Genomic DNA, 17,905 nt, shown 5'->3' on the forward strand with positions numbered 1-17,905 from the left:
AAGTTTCCGTGTGAGTGACTAGTATGGCATCATCAGTGTAGAGGAGTTGTCTGATCAACATATGCTGTATTTTGCTCTTTGCTTTCTGTCTGAATAAATTGTAGAGCTTATCATCTGACCTAGTATGCAGCTAAACTCCTTCCATATCTGCAGGGAAGGCAAAGTCTGGAGACTGGAGAAAAAGAGCGGGAGCTAGGGCACAACCAGCCCTGTTTCACTTCATTCTTCACCGTAAAATTGTTGGAAGTGGAGCATCTGTACAGTGCAGCATCTGTACAGTGCAATGCATGTTGTCATGGAAAGAGTGGATGAGACTGAGTGGCTTTTTTGGACAGCCAATTTTCCTCAAAATCTTGTAGACACCTTTCCCGCCAATGGCGTCAAATGCTTCAGCGAAAATAAGGAAAAGAGGTACACCCTGTTTCCTACACTAATCTTGTAGCTGGTGTATGGAGAAGATAATGTCCACTGTAGATCTGTCAGCACAGAAACTTTACTGTGCTTCTGGATACATTTGTTCTGCAAGTAGATGAAGCCCTTTAAGCACGACCCTAGTGAAGGCCTTCACTGCAGAGCGAGATTCCCCTGTAGTGTTGCAATCTCCTCTGTCACCTTTGCTTTTGTATAATATGATGACTTTTGCAACATGCATCTCTAGTGGAACAGATCCCACCTTCCAACAGAGAAGGAGAAGATCTTGAAAGTGTGGCAGAAGATGGGCTTTCTGTGTTTGAGCAGTTCAGCTGCAATTTCATCCCTGCCGGGTGCCTTCCTGCTTGCTAAGCGATCAATGTGCTTAAGTGATGCAGGTTCTATTCATTAATCAGCCATGACAGGAAGCTGTGGGAGAGCATCAAATGGAGACTGGGAGATGTCCATCTTAACCAATGGATCAGATCCAAGCTGCAGTCCTGCTACATCTAGTCGTGAATGGCGGTGAACAATTAAGTAACTCACTAGAGGTGGAGGCTCCACAAATATTCCCATCCTCATTGATGGAGGAGCCCAGAACATCAGTGCAAAAGATAAGGCTGAAGCATTTCCAGCCACCTTCAGCCAGAAGTGCCAAGTGGATGATCCATCTCTGCCTCCTCTGGAGGTCCCCAGCATCACAGCTGCCAGTCTTCATCCAATTTGATTCACTCCACGTGATATCAAATCTGAAGGCACTGGATACTGCAAAGGCCGTGGGCCCTGACAATATTCCAGCATTAGAAGTGAGGACTTGTGCTCCAGAACTTGCCGCGCCCCTAGCCAAGCTGTTCCAGTCCAGCTACAACACTGGCATCTACCCGGCAATTTGGAAAATTGCCCAGGGTTGTCCTGTCCCCAGCTAATTACCGCCCCATCAGTCTACTCCCGATTATCAGCAAAGTGATGGAAAGTGTCATCGACAGTGCTATCCAGCGGCACTTACTCAGCAACAACCTGCTCACTGACACTCAATGAGTGTTCTGCCAGGATCACTCAGCTCCTGACCTCATTACAGCCTTGGTCCAAACACGGAGAAAAGAGCTGAACTCCAGAGGTGACTGAGAGTGACTGCCCTAGACATCAAGGCCGCATTTGATGAAGTGTGGGAGCCCTAACAAAACTGGAGTCAATGGGAATTGGGGAAAAACTCTGCTGGTTGGAGTCATACGTAGCACAAAAGAAGGTGGTTATGGCTGTTGGAGGCCAATCATCTCAGCTGCAGTGGAGATGTTCGCTGATGATTGCACAACGTTCAGCGCTATTCATGACTCTTCCAATACTGAAGCAGTCCATGTACATATGCAGCAAAACCTGGACAATATCCGGACTTGAGCTAATAAGTGGCAAGTAACATTCACGCCACACAAGTGCCGGGCAATCTATCTCCAAAGAGATAGAATCTAACCATCACCCCTTGACATTCAATGGCATTACCACCACTGAATCCCCTACTATCAACATCCTGGGGGTTACTATTGACCAGAAACTGAACTGGGATCAGCCATTTGTACACTGCGGCTACAAGAGCAGGTCAGAGGCTGGGAATTCTGCGGAGAGTAACTCACCTCTTAACTCCCAAAGCCTGTCCATCATCTACAAGGCACAAGTCAAGAGTGTGATGGAATACTCCCCACTTGCCTGGATGAGTGCAGCTCCAACAACACTCAAGAATCTCGACATCATCTAGGGCAAAACAGCTCGCTTGATTGGTACCCCATCCACCACCTTCAACATTCACTCCCTCCACCGCTGATGTACAGTGGTAGCAGTGTATACCACCTACAAGATGCACTCCAGCAACTCACTGTAGACCCTTTGGCAGCACCTTCCAAATCCACGACCTCCACTACCTAGAGGGACAAGGGCAACAGATACACGGGAACACCACCATCAGCAAGTCCTCCTCCAAGTCACAAACTATCGTGGCTTGGAACAATATCGCCGTTCCTTCACCGTCACTGGATCAAAATCCTGGAACTCCCTTTCTAACAGCACTGTGGGTGTACCTACACCACATGGGCTGCAGCAGTTCAAGAAAGCAGCTCACCACCACTTTCTCAAGGTCAATTAGGGATCTCCCTCTCTTCTCTAAGGACCTTGAAACTCTGCACCTATCTCTCCCAAAGCTCCTAGTCAAATTCCTCCTGCCTGACTCTATACTTCTTCAGCACTGAAATAGCCCCAGTCACATTCATTCTTTGTGATCATGGTACTTAATTCCTCCTTATCTTCCCAAAGCATTCTGCAATGTTCAATACGGATAACCATAAGACATAGGAGCAGAAATTAGGCCATTCGGCCCATTGAGTCTGCTCCGCCATTCAACCATGCCATCGTCCTTGCCTCTCTCATCATCCAGCTACATTGGATGGCCTTGCGTGGTTCCATTCCCATCCGTTTGAACACAAGTTAAGGAATCTTCATCAATGGCTTTCCCCCACTCCCAACACTGATAGGTCTCCCCAGAGTCACTCTTCCTTATCTGCACACTGGCTCTCAACAACTCCGTCCACAAGGAAGAGGTCAACTGTCACAATCAAACGAAATTATACTAGATCAACTCTCTCAACCCTTTAAATGTTCCCGGGCTATACAACTGCCTGTCCAACATCATGGATGGACAAGTCACAACTTTCTACAGCTCAACATCATTAAGGTGTAGCCACTGTTTTCAGCCTTATCACAAACGCTGCTTTCTTGATACTAATTCCATTCCATTCCCTTCCCTAAGTATTAACTACTTCATCTAATTTTGGCAATCTGTCTTTAAACTTCACATCTTATTTATTCCCAAGAGCACTTACCCATGTGACTTTACAACCTCCACTATGACCTTCGCCTCGTATTCCATCACTGAAATCCTTAAGCATGCTTGTGTCACATTCATGCTTAACTTCTCTAACGCTCTTCTTGCTGACCTCCAATCTTCATTCACCCTCCAAACTCAGCTTGTCCAAAACTCTGCTGCATATATCCTATGCCACATCAAGATCCATCCATATAAGATCCATCCATATAAGATTCATGTTCTCACCGATGACATGCCACCCTTCTGACTCAGACCAATGCATTCCTCCTCCTTTTACCCTGCTACTGGTAACTGAACTTTCAGCCATCTGACTCCTACTCTTTGGGCGACTTACTTAAATTTCAATCTCTTTTTCAATTCTACCATCTCTTTAAATAAGCTTTAATTTAATTTAACCTAAACAAGATTAATCCCTGTTTCTGAGCTTTTCCTTCATGTATTTTTCTTACAATTATTTGTGAAGTGCCTGAATACATTCTTTACTTAAATTCACTATATTAATGCAAATTGCTTTACTATTACTCTAGGCAACATGCCAATTTTGGGCTCCATTATAATGGCATTCTTTATATACGTCATTTGCTTGGAAGATGAATGCATAATATTGTCAGTCACACGTTTATTTCAGCAACGTGTTAAATAGCATTTGCAATTATTGCAGCCATCAATTTTCCAAAATCAGTGCCTATTTTGAGATTTCAAAGTGAAAGGAAGTGCCTTCCCTACCAATATGTTTTCTAGATCACGAATATGAATTGGGCTGAGACCTTTATGCAGCACAGAAATATTAAGCACTTACGTTATCTATTTAGACATATAATTTAGTATTTGAAATGAGATCTACTTCTGCATACATAAGAGTCAGAACACCAGAACACTCCAAGCATGACTCATACCAGTGTGTGTGTGCACTTTGTGTACCTAAAAAGTTGTGGTTGCATTTATGCCATTGCCTTTAAAATTGAAAGCCATTTGTGCAGTAATATAAAAGGGAGGTTTATTTTAATAAAAGTTTTACAACATGCATGCAATACCCAGTTCAATTATCATCACCTTTTATGTACATTCTTATAAATCTATTGTAAAAACCATAGACTGGTTTTAGATATTAATCAATTTTACTCCCTAATCTACTATGATAATTGATTTCGCTTTTGGTAAGAAGTTAGCACTTCAAGTAAGTTATTCCAGTTTTGCTGTCGAAGTTTGTGGAATTCTGGAATGCACTGCCTGAAAGGGTGATTGAAGCAGATTCAATAGTAACTTTCAAAAGAGATTTGGATAATTTGCAGAGTTATGGAGAAAGAACAGAAGATCGAGCCAAGGGCTGAGGTAGCTACCGAGGAGTACGAGGGTGTCACCTCTCACGGGGTGCCATTATCATCATCATCAAACTCCTGGCTAAGGAACCATCTATGAAATAGGGCCCAATGACTGAGGCTGCCCCTGCATTAACACTGGCAGAGCAGCTTCTACATGTACTTCTACTGGCTCTGCATGATGAGGATAACCACTCTGTGCATCTCAGCTGTAAGCACATGCAAACAAGCAGTTTGCCTCCACCTCAACAGAGACCACAAGGTTGTGGGGCGGGGGCGGGTTGGGGGAGCACCATGTAGGAGTGGCCAAGAGCGAAGGATGTCACATTGGGCAAAGCACTGACTGATTCTAAGTCAGTTGAACATTTAAGGGAGTGGAAGCTTTCCTGTTGATGAATCTCACTGGTCAGTCACTTGGTGCCTTGATGGTCACATAGGGACAATCAGTGATGCCCTGCGCCTGGGGAAAGCCAGTGATGGAAGAGAAACCCACTGCCCTCTGTGCCTATGAGGCCACATCCCCAGCTGATCCTTGAAGGAGCCAGAAACAAAGAGGTTCAAGATCACAGTGATGTCGTGATGTTAGCAACTATGAGCAAGGCTGCAAGATATGGGATCTTCCACCATAAGGGCACAAATCTCTGTGAGGAGAGATCTACATGGATAGAGACAGTTTCCTATGGCACTGGTTCTTCAATGTCTCAAGATAGCTCTGTCTTCACTGGTAGATCCCATGCTGAGCGTATGGCCTCCCTTGCCTTCATATCACTTGACCCTCTCCTCTGCCCTTCTCTGCCTCTCATGCAGGGGATACTGATCTTCAATGCTCTTAGATCCAAAATCTGAGAGTCATGCTCTCATTACCAGCTGTTGCCTTCTTTGTGCTCAGCTGGGTTCCCAATAATAACTGGAGCCTAACTCCTTCCTCTTATGCCTCTACGATGCTAGGTGGAACCACAACCCTCTACACTGCCCGAGCACGTACAAACCACACTTCCACAACCTCTGCACACACCATGGACACCAGTGTGTCAATGGCTGCATGCCCCTCTCAGCCATGCTCCCTTTCATGCACCCACCTAATATCATGGTGTAGCCATGACTGGCTCCCTGCTGTGTTGCTGCCTGTCCCTGATCCAGCAGGCAAGCCATGCACCAAAATTCCAAATTGACCTTCAACAAGCAGACAATAAGCTCGTTAACAATATTAACTGGCTCCATTCCCAAATAGGGTTGGTTTCTGAGTCCCACCTTCTCCAGTTCTGAGGAAGCCTGCCGGAGGCGGAACAACAATGGGAAACCAGCATGCTGGCCTGAACCACGATTTTCAGCACCACCCTCTCCTACCACCCCAACCGGTGAGACCTAAAAATCCACCCGTCAGTTCTGTTTCTCTCCGCATGACTGCTGCCTGCCCTGCTGGCTATTTCCACAATTTCTGTCATTCTGTAAATGACTATTTACCCTCATTGTTAGAAATCTAACAGAAATGATTTTCAGCATAACATCAAACTGTCTTTAATTCATTATTAATTGGCAGCTTCATCCAGAGAGGCCACAGGTTGCCTGATGACTTAAATGAAAAACAAAATCACATTGATGTTCCTCTTGAGGTTAAGACCAAAAGGAGTCTTTATCTTTCATAAAAAGTGTTCCATTTCCCAATATGCAATTCCAGCCCCTTGATTAGTATAAATTCAAATCACTCATTAGGGATTACATCCCTAGGACAAAAAAAAGGATTATCAATGTGAAAAGGTTTGTTATTAGTTTTCCTTCATTTTTTTCTTCTATAGATTTTTATGGTTTAACTTCTAAATTTTTAAACAATGTCTATTTTCTCCCCTCCTAGGTTCCCCTATTTTAGTGGTGCACGACTTACTCTCAGACCTGAGTCAATGCTATTAAGAAATATCTCCAAGAAGAGTACAAGAGGATGTTCATTGAGTTTGTCCATTAATGTTACTGTCATGCAACAACAAATGCATGATGTAATTGCCTTGTAGTATTGATTGTCAAGTGGTAGACACAACAATAGGAGAAATCAAGTCAATAAAATGGATGTAAAATAAAATGTTTTGTGACAGATTCCAAAGGATATTAAAATCAATAATGTTTTTGATACAAATTTTGAAATGTAGCTCCTTTAAATCTGATGGTTATATTTTGATTACTTATCAAGCTGGACTAGGGGGAAATGACTTCCGATAATAATCGTTACTTGATGCGTGACTGTGTTCTTTCTTAAAAAAAATCGCATTTCCAGTAGAGTGTCTAATCTTCTCCTCAATAAAAATAAATAATTGTATACGCTGGGAGCATACACCTATGAAAGGAGTAGGCATGAAGTAACTATGAGCGGACATACTTGAACCTAGCCACCCACCCTGCATGGTCATTCAGCAGTTTGTGTGGAGTTCCTCCTAGTTATTGACAAAAGCTCCTACAAAATCAGACAAAACTATGCTCTAAATAGATTACCTCTATTTGTTTTAAAAAGCTATTGGCCATTTATTCCTAAAAAGTAACTTTCAATAAGAGTTATCATAAAAAGAAAGTTAGAATAATGATTGTCTTTTTCGTTGTACTAAGCAATATTTTGACATCTTTATGGTGGTTCCATGACATTTGGCCTCGTTATGTAAATAATGCCAAGGGAACAGTAAGTAACCTCAGTGGTCTAGTCAATTTTCAAAAACAATTATCTGTGTGTGACTAATTAGGGCATTCTGACTCACATTTCACTGAAAATTTGACCTGATTAAGAATCATACAATTTCTTTTCCAATAAGATGATTCATTCATCATCTATTCAATATTTGTTTAAAATATATAGTTTTCCTGGATCTTGTTCTATTATCAACCATACATGTAATGGAGTAAACGGGCAACCCATATTCTTCAATTCTTGTCTTTTTTCACAGCACATCTTTTGATATAACCCTTATGACAGAACTATCTGTTGGCTTTGAAAGAGTCTGTCATTTGCAAATGGAAAGATACCTATTTTTATCAGACTGATTAAGTACTCACTGATCTTTAAGCCACTTCTTAACAAAGGGAATTTCATTGAAGGCAACAAATTCCTTGTCTGATCTCTTTAGGTTCTTGCTACGAAAGGAAAAGATCAAAATTATAATTAGTTTTTCTTTCATTTATTACAAGTAATAATATGCTTTACCAAAAACAGAAATACATTACTTAAGCAAGTAAAAAGATACGGGCGGAATTCTCCCATCCAGGACGAAGTCCTGTGGCGGCAGCAGCAGGGACGGGGAGTGTCTCCCGCTGGGAGGCTGACAGGAAACCACGCTATATCTCCAGCCCCGACAGAATTAATTATGCATCTGGGGGGTTTCGCACCGTCTTCCATCGTGGGGCGAGCTTGATGGCGTGTGTCCCGCTGTCATATCAGGGTGCCATATTGCACCAGTGATGACATGCCACGAAAGTGGGCTATCTTACCAGGGGAGGTATGATAAATGACCTAATTTCCACTGCTCCAATCCATGCAACATGCAACTCCTCTCAAACATATTCTCTTCTTTAAGCAGGAGAAGCTCCATCACAATTGCAGAGATAATGAGAAGATGGGAGGGGGGGCTACCATTTTCGCATCTCTGATGGAATTCAAGGAGAGGGCATCTGAGCTTGCAGGAGTGGAGCAGAACAGAGGCACTGGTGATGGGGAGCTCAGCCTTGGGTGTCCACCTAGTAAGGATTCATCCACTCAATGTAAACCTGAGGGTCGAATGGCCTCCATGTTGGAGGCAGTTGATGCTGTCACTTGCACTCTTCTATCTCACTCTAGGAACACAGCAAGGCCCGAGAAGGAGGAGGGGGACTCCATATCAGGCGTCAGCCCCAGCTCCAGCCCAGAGATATACCAGGGTGGAGCGGAAGAGGAGAGTTCCCAGTCAAATGCACCCTCCACCAGCTCAGGAACACACACCTCGGTGGGTATTAGTGCTAGTTTAGGAAGGGTCTCACAATCTGGTGGTCACTGCATGGACATGTGTCCAAAGCAGGAGGAGGCAGCTTCAGCCAAGCTCCCTGGCTCTCAGAAGATTGCTGGGGAAGAGGCACCTGTGAGGTCCAAGTCAGATGACAAGCCTCTGGAATCAGCTTTCCAACTCATGGCACAGAGTCAGCAGAAGGCTGGGGAATCTCACGCAGAACTGTTGGAAGCCCTCAACAGAGTGGCAGGCGAGTCAGAGGAGTGCATCCGCCTGCTCTCTGATGAAGTGATGGCCACATGTGCACATATGGAGGTCTTCATGGAGAGGAGGTGGGATGCCATGGAGACCCTTGTCCAGCAGAACGCCCAGTTTCTGTCAGAGATGCTTGCAGACCTGCACTCCACTGCCTTTGCCATGGGTGAGTTCATACAGTGGCTATGCAAGAGGGGAACAGGGCACCTCGATGTCCCTCCAGATGCCCCTTGCCCTCAAGGAGTCAAGTCAGGGGAGAGGAGCAGCAACTGGACACCCCTGGGTCATCCACTCAGGAATCTCAGAGGCTGTCCGCTCTCTCTGAATCCCCTTTGCCTGTGACCCCTTCAACCTCATCCTCTGTCACCACAGAGGGAGCAGCTGGCCCACAGGGGGACAGCCAAAGTAAGCCAGGACCCTTCAGGTCTCAGTTCTCCAAGGATGCAAGCCGAAGCCATCAAAGACAACAGGGCAAACAACTCCAAAGGCTGCCTCCACCCATGCTGCGGATGTCAGGGCAGCACCTAGAAGGAGTGGTTGGGAACGCAAAATCAAGAAAATTTGATCTCAACTGGTTTCACAGGTGAACGTTGTCACTGTATTAGCTGCAAATATATTCACTCTCACTAAATAATGGGCAGTAACTTCTAACTAGCATCCAAAAACGATGGCCCACAGGAATTAGAAGAAATAAATACATACTTACCTGCCCTGGAAAATTACACTAACGCTGGAGCTGCTTGGGGCCTGCATCAAAAGACTCTTCGCAGGTCCCAACAAAGTGTAGCTCTGCCAGATTCAAGGAGACCACGCCCCTTTTTTACAGCACTAGCTGCCGTGAAGCAGGTAAGTTTAAAGGGCCCAGTGAAATTGACGGCCAGGGAGAAGGTAAGTGTCTAAGATAAGTGGATAGGATTTTGAGGGGGGGGGGGTGTGTTGTGTAGGACCGGAGAGCAGGGGTTGGGGGAGATCGGAGGGTGGGGGGTTTGGGGGTTGGAGATTGGGGTGGTTGGGGGGGTCGTAGGTTGGGTGAGTGTGGGGTTGGGGCGTTGGAGGTCGTGGGGGTTCAGATATCGCGCGTGGGGGGAGTCGTGGATCGGGAAAGCCGGAGACTGGTGGGATGGGGTGGAGAGTCAGAGGTTAGGGGGGTGGAGGTCAGAGGCTGGGGTTGGAGGTTGTGGTTGAAGTTTCGAGGGGTGGGGGTTGGGAGGAGTTGGAGGTCAGGAGTCTCGGAGATGAAGGGGGTCTTGGAGATCAGGGGGCTGGTGGTTGGGGGAAGTGGAGGTCAGGGGCGGGTGGGGGAATCCTTGTGGGGGATGGTTGGGAGTTTGGGGGGAGTCCCATGGGGGTTGGTCTGGGTGTTTACAATAGTTACCCAGAAGTTAGAAAAGGTTTTAATTCATCTAACTTTTTCTGGGTAATTATTGATATAACCCTGGCAGAACCATCTGAAGTTGGTGATTTAATTGAATTTTCAGATGGTTCCTAGAGCAGGGCAATTGTCCAGATGAGGTTTGCCCTTCTCGGCAACTGTCATAAAAATTCTTGCTTTGGGACATCTGAGAGGGATTCCCAGCGCATCTTTGGGGTAACCCCCTAAATCCGACGCTGGGGAGCTCGGAAGTTATGGTCCAATGTCTGTCGTTGTCATTCAGCGTCATTATACTCGCTTCGTGAGACCTCCCGCCCACACCAGCAGCTCTCAGTTGTACGCATCCGGACCACGAGTGATTCTGGAGGGAGGGGTGTCTGTGGCAGGACCTTTCAGAGCCTGGTGCAAGCACTCTCCCACCCACACGGAGCCTTCGTCCATCACACTCATCTGACTGTCGCCAGCGTTTTCAATGCTGCCTGCTGAGGAACGCTTTCAGTTGTTCAGCTGAACTGAGCCGCACCTCCATCCACCCGTTCATCGCTCTCCCATGCAGCACCTAATGCCTGTCCAACATGAGGATCCGCTCACTTCTCATATCGCCAGGATGACAGCAGTCACATTTCTGATGAGCTCCCCCATCAATTCCCCTCCCCAACCACCCACGTCCTTTTCCCCAGAACAACAGGCACCCCCCCGGCATAACCATCGACCTCCCAACATCACCCTACAACCCAAACCCTTCTCATTCCAGGACGTCCAGGTGAACGTGCACATTCTCTACCTTTCTACCCTATCCCTGTCCACGTTGAAATCTCCGTTCTCCTCCTTCCCACCCCCAGGGTCCGTGTCCATCTCCAAGTCCCCACCAACCAACCTCACCGCCCCTTCTACTCTTAATGACATATCCTCAAACTACCAGCTCCCTCTGCCCCCTGTCACTTTAACCATCCCCTCCACCCCACTCCTTCGCCACATCCCCCCCCCAGCCCACGGCAAAATCCATAAAGTTTGGAGGCAGGGCCAAAGCATCAGCGAAGACCATGAAGATCCGAAGCCTCAGCAAAGTTGAAGCTGCTGTGTGGAGACCTCCCACCTTCCAAGAGTTGCTTCATGGAGGAGCCACGTGCATGAAGGTCCACCCAGCATGCAATGCCACATGTATCCAGGGTCTGGTAGCTGTCGGCCTTCAGCACCTTCTTCTCAGATGTCCACGACCTGAGCAAAGCCCCAAAGGTAAGTCCCAACTTCTGCACGTCACGCTTCTCCAGACGTGTTCTGGGCTGGCGTAATGGAGACTGAGCGTAGGGGGAGGTTCCAGTTGGGCCTTCATTTGCATCCCCTTAGCTGGATGTAAATCCGCTTCACCCTGGCCTCCAGCGGGTTTCCCGATCTGCCATGCTGGACAGCATCGGAAGATCCCACTGATAATTCACACCGGTGTGAAGCCGATTTTTGGGCCTCCCGCCGAATCCTCCCCCCTGCCCGGCATTGATCCCGCCAGTGGGGGCATGGGAGTATTCCGGCCCGTATTTTAAATGACTGCTCACACCTCTGGCATATAAGACACAGTTCAAATAATTTAAGGCCAATATACTAAGGCTGTTCCCCATCTATAATACTAAATAAATTGAAAGAGAGCTGCTAACAGACAAGAAACTTACTTGTACAACCATTCTGTCAGAAAGTCACAAGCATTAAACTTAGTCCTTTTTCTCTGCAAAGAAAAGCAAATGCGAGATTGCAAAATTAATTAACTACAAAGAAACATATGTTAAATGACTATGGGCCTCAAACCAGTCAAGAAATCACAATTATCTTTGTGAAGAGCAAACCTGTAGCATTTATCTAGCCACTTTCTCCATTAATGTGAAATTTGGGTTTCTGCCAAATTTCATCTCAGAAGGCACAGCCTGTGTTTGAACTAACAATTGGGGCATACATGTGTATATAGAATGAAAGGCAACAGAAAACAAAAAATAATTGATTTATTTGACTTCTCCTAAGGGAATACAAACAGGTCCAAGGGACCGAATTTTTGCTCCCAGTTCACAAGCCCGACCCAGGGGAAAGTGCCCCAAAAGTTGCGATTTTCATTCCAGTGTGGCAGACACTTAGACACATAGAAACTACTAGCAGGATAGGCCATTTGGCCCTTCGAGCCTGTTCCAACATTCAATATGATCATGGCTGATCCTCTATCTCAACACCATATTCCTGCTTTCTCTCCAAACCACTTGATGTCCCTAATATCCAAAAAGTTATCAATTTCTCTCTTGAATATACTCAGTGACCCGGCCTCCACAGCTTCTGTGGTAGAGAATTCCCACAGGTTGACCACCCTCTGAGTGAAGAAATTTTTCTCAAGACTTCCCTACTTCTAAGCTCAAATCCTCTTGCAATGAAGGCCAACATACCACTTGCCTTCCTAATTGCTTGCTGCATCTGCCTATTTACTTTCATTGACTGGTGTACAAGGACACCCAGATCCCTTTGTACATCCACATTTCCCAGTATATCACCATTTACATAATACTCCGCCTTTCTGTTTCTCACACTGAAGTGTATAGCTTCACATTTATCCATGTTATACTGCATCTGCCATTTGTTTGCCCACATACACAACTTGTCCAAATCACCCAGAAGCCTCCTTGCATTCTCCTCACAACCACACCCAGTTATGTGTCATCAGCAAACTTGGAAATATTGCATTTGGTTCCCTCATCTAAGTCATTTATATATATCGTCAATAGCTGGGGCCCAACCACTGATTCCTGTGGTACACCACTAGTCACCACCTGCCACCTGGAAAAAGACTCATTTGTTCCCACTCTCTGTTTCTGGTCTGTCAGCCAATTCTCAATCCAGGCCAGTATATTACCCCCATTCCCGTGTGCTTTAATTTTGCCCACCAGCCTCTTATGTGGGACCTTATCAAAAGCCTTCTTGAAATCCAAATACAGCACATCCACTGGTTCTCGCTTATCCATTCTACTAGCTACATCCTCAGTAAACTCCAGTAGATTAGTTAAGCATGATTTCCCTTTCATAAATCCATGCTGACTTTGTCTAATCCCGTTAATTATTTCCAATTGTTCTGTTACCACGTCTTTTATAATAGACTCTAGCATTTTCCCCACTACTGGTTCGTAAATTCTCTGTTTTTTCTCTCCCCCCTTTTTTTAAATTGTGGGGTTACATTTGCCACCCTCCAATCTGTAGGAACTGCTCCAGAGTCTATAGAATTTTGGAAGATGAACACCAATGCATCCAATATTTCCAGGGCCACTTCCTTTAGTGATCTGGGGTGTAGATTATCAGGCCCTGGGGATTTTTCAGCCTTTAACCCCATTAATTTCTCTAGTACCATTTTTTTTACTAATGCTGATTTTCTTCAATTCCTCCCTCTCACTAGACCCTTGGTTCCCTAACATTTCTGGGAAATTATTTTTGTCCTCTTTTGTGAAGACAGAACCAAAATATATATTCAATTCTTCTGCTATTTCTTTGTTCCCCATTATAATTCCCCCCCCCCCCCCCCAGCTCTGACTGTAAGGGGCCTAATTTTGGCTTTGCTGATCTTTTTCTCTTCACATATTTATCGAAGCTTTTACAGTCAGTTTTTATGTTCCTTGCATGTTTACTCTCATACTCCATTTTCCCCTTCTTGATCAATCTTTTTGTCCACTTTTACTGATTCTAAACTGTTCCCAATCCTCAGGCTTGCTGCTTTTTCTGACAATTTTATGTGTCTCCCCTTTGGATCTAATAATATCCCTAATTTCGTTTGTAATCCATGGTTGAGCCACCTTTCCTGTTTTATTTTTGCGCCAGACAGGAATGAATAATTGTTGTAATTCATATACACATTCCTTAAATATTAGCCATTGCCTATCCATTGTCAACCCTGTTAGTAAGGTTCCCCAATCCATCATTGCCAACTCGCGCCTCATACCCTCGTAGTTCCCTTTATTTAGGTGAAAGGCTAAAGTAGGTGTTAGTAGCAGCATAAAGGTCAACCCTGTCTGAAAGCAAGACACCAGTGTGTTAATAGCAGAACCAGTGTCAGTGCTTTCTGAAAACAAAACATGAAAACAAGATACATATTGGCACCTGACAGCAGGGGGAGGGGGTGGAAAAAAAATCAAGATGGAGTACAGAGTTCATGGTCTGAATTTATTGAACACAATGTTAAGCCCAGCAGGCTGTAAAGTGCCTAATCAAAAGATGAGGTGCTGTTCCTCCAGTTTGCATTGGGCTTCTTTGGAATATGGTAGTCTTTAATACAATCATTACCACTCCCTTTGTCTTGTGTCCACGACATCTTTGTCATTTTATCTCTCTTGAGCGCCAACCTATCCCTGACCGTCTATTTTGTGCCACCTGCTCCAGCAGCAATCCCCCTCCACCGAGTTTTCAACAGCATTAAACCCATCACATTTCTAACTCTCTTCAGCTGTGAAGAAGAGTCATATGAACTCAAAATGTCAACCCTGTTTCTCTCTCCACAGGTGTTGCCAGATTTGCTGAATTTCTTCAGCATTTTCTGTTTTTATTTCAGATTTCTGGCAGTATTTTTCTTTTATTTTACTGAGAGCGGGTTGCAAGCAATGCCGTTACTCTTGCCAATGTTCAATGGAGATCAGGAAACATATAATGCAGGAAATGATGGCTGATTAATAATTAACATTTAGCAACGAATGATATATTGCCTTGCAGGAATTGTACATTTTCTAAAAGGGGACATTCAGCCCTTGGCTTTAATCAAACTTGTTTCCACTCCCAAACATATGGGAGGTTCATTTTGACTTTTGACCTCAATGAAAAAGAATGTTAAGAGAGATGTTAGTTCACTGTCACCTTAATTTGCTCAATAATACAAAATTACACACACAAATTGAAGGAAAAATCAAAGGAAGTCATCTCTACTGTACATTTTTTGTGATAAGCAAAGTAATTTATGAGCTTGAATATGAATCTGAATTGGAAACTTTTTGCTCATTTGGGAAAGTAAACTGGCAATGAAGTAATGGTACAGGAAACCAGAGGAAATATCTGCACAATGTGCATTGTTGCTTTCAGATGTCTTACTTAGATTACAGTGAAATGGAAACAGTTGCATAAGCACTCAAGGTTTAGAAACACGACAAAACCACTATAAATACTCTGTAGTCATTAAATACAATGATCAGTGGGTATGCATCTGAAAAATTGTCACTTTTGTTGGTTAGTCATTTTAAAATTTTATTCCACTGGAAGTTTAATTGTAAAGATTAACAATTAAACAGTTTTGCTTGAGCATACAAAGCTTATTAGAAATGTTAATGTGTGGACAGCAGTTCAAGTACTCAAGTGTGAGTGTCAAATAATAGTATTTAAGCGCATCCAAAATGTCAGTCACTCCAGTTTATTTGCATTATTAAATTTCACCAGCTCTAATTCAGGCCAGTGGTGGAATGTGAATAAGTATGGTTGCAAACCTGCTTAACTGGAAGCAAGGATAGAAATAAAACTACTTAACCTCTCTCATTGTGCATAAATTGTACTTTCTATTGGTAGGAATTGAGTGGAAGGCCAGCTCCAAATCCCAGCACACAGCGAGAGGTCAGCATTGTGGATTAGGGTAAAATGTGAATGCCGGTTGAAGTATCCATCAGCTCTGGAATGGAGAGTTGGGACGTGAGCTGTTGATCTAAATTTGCTGGGCTATAGCATGGAATGGACAAAAAGGTATGCGGTTTATTTTACCCATTGTCAACACTGAATCAAAGTAGAACCAGAGAGATAGAATATGAGCCTAGAAGTGGAAACCGATACTTGCACCTCAACATGAAGGTATGAAATTACCATGTTTACATGCACAAAACTAATTTTTAAAAGAAGATAAAATTGAAACAAGTGTTGGAGACAAGTAACAGCAAGGAAGCCCTAATTTGCTGTACCATTGTTAGAATTTTAATCTGAGATTCAGCAGTCTGTTGATTTTTGACACAAAGGAGATGTTAAGCATGGGCACAGCACTCTTGTTATGGAAAGTTGACTTGTATCGCTCACATACACATGTAACCAGATGTTATATTACAATATTGGAAGCATGTCATTGTCCCTGCCTGGTAGTGGAACTGAGAAAATTTATGAAAACTAGATGAGAAAAATCCAATCATAATATCAACTAAAATATTGGTCTTAACAATGAAAATTGCCTGAAAATATTAAACTGATAAAAGGCACTAACCTCAAAGCATTTCTCAATTTTAGCTTGTTTGAGAGCTTCAAACAGGCCTGGGAGAAGTACAGGAAATATGTAGTGTTCCAAATACTGTCTTGGAGAACCTTGACAAATTATGAGTAGAAAGAAAACAAAAATCACAAAAAAGAATCTGATATTCTTGATAACTTAATACATTGCTTGTTTCAAAAGTGGCTACATGTAGATTGTAACTGTATATTTTACTGGGCACTTTTGATGAAAGGATTACAGAAATGGCAGTTGGTGCATTGGCTTCAGGCATTGTAAAAATCATGAGGTCACTGGAGCTAAACCAAGGGAAACTAGTTTGCTTATAGCACAAAAACTGCAGTCAATACATCATAGCAGTGCAGTTTTAAGCACTACTAAAAACAGGAATCTTTGGTGGTAACACACTGTTACTAGCCCCAGCTAGTTAATAAAGCTATGGAAGGTGGCGGGGCAAGGAGGAAAGGTGGGTTTGGAGAAAAAGAAACCAAAGAATCATTTTCCCTCATCACAATGCTGTAACTGCTGTAAGAGGGTGTGCCTGAGTGAACATTGGCTGATGGGTTTGGTTCCATTATGGTGTCCTCAAACAATGTGCTTTCACTCACTGTCTGGACGCATACACTGGACTTCACAGATGAGGTATACGAGGCTTTTAACATCATACGTCATGAGGACGGGAGGAGAAATAACCAGGGAATATGAAACAGGAAATGTTTACTCATTTTGGACTTATTATGGCCTTATTGCACTCTTACACTATTGTGTTACAAAACCGTTTATTCTACTTTAGTTTTTGTGATCCATCCATAGACACTGTGGGAAGACCGTGGGAAGTGCTGTGAACACAATAGAAAGCACAAGTATCAACTTGGCTTTGTGGTAACGTTCTCAATTCTGAGCCTGAAGTTTGTGGATTCAGGTCTCACTTCAGAAATTGAGTACATAATCTAGGCTGACAATTAAGTGCAGTATTAAGGGAACAAAGCATTGTTGGAAGTGCCACAAACATAGCCCAGATTCTATCTACAGAAAATGCTGGAAAAAACTCAGCAGGTCTGACAGCTTCTGTGGAGAGTTACAGAGTTAACGTTTCAAGTTCATATGACCCTTCTTCAGAGCTCTGAAGCAGCTCTGAAGAAGGGTAGAATAGACTCAAAACGTTAACTCCATTTCTCTCTCCACAGATGTTGTCAGACCTGCTGAGTTTTTCCAGCATTTTGTGTTTTTATTTCAGATTTCCAGCATCCGCAGTATTTTACTTTTACCAGATTCTATCCGCCTGTGCATATGGAAGCAAACTATCCCATTGCAACACCAAAACAGATTTCAACACCAAAACAGATATCAACATTTCCAGAACAGATGTAGCAAAGACATGCCTGCGTGCACAGCTGTGCCTCATTCTCCATTTCCAGGCGGTTCCTAGGGTATCACATAGCAAGGGGAACACCTCTGGTTTGGCACAAGTTAAAAGAGCAG

At 44.0% G+C, this 17,905-nt stretch overlaps 1 protein-coding gene across 1 annotated transcript in view; it reads right to left on the bottom strand.

Moving 5' to 3' along the window:
* Positions 1-17,905, bottom strand: part of iqck (IQ motif containing K) — a 163,379-nt gene that overhangs the window by 99,234 nt on the left and 46,240 nt on the right. Inside the window, exons 4-6 of the mRNA XM_041206229.1 lie at positions 16,421-16,518; positions 11,850-11,902; positions 7,636-7,713 (exon numbers count right to left, since the gene is read on the bottom strand). Of these exons, the coding sequence (XP_041062163.1) occupies positions 7,636-7,713; positions 11,850-11,902; positions 16,421-16,518 (229 nt within the window). The remainder of the gene's footprint in view (positions 1-7,635; positions 7,714-11,849; positions 11,903-16,420; positions 16,519-17,905) is intronic.

This window comes from Carcharodon carcharias, chromosome 15, assembly GCF_017639515.1.
Source record: "Carcharodon carcharias isolate sCarCar2 chromosome 15, sCarCar2.pri, whole genome shotgun sequence".
Classification (NCBI taxonomy): Eukaryota; Metazoa; Chordata; class Chondrichthyes; order Lamniformes; family Lamnidae; genus Carcharodon; species Carcharodon carcharias.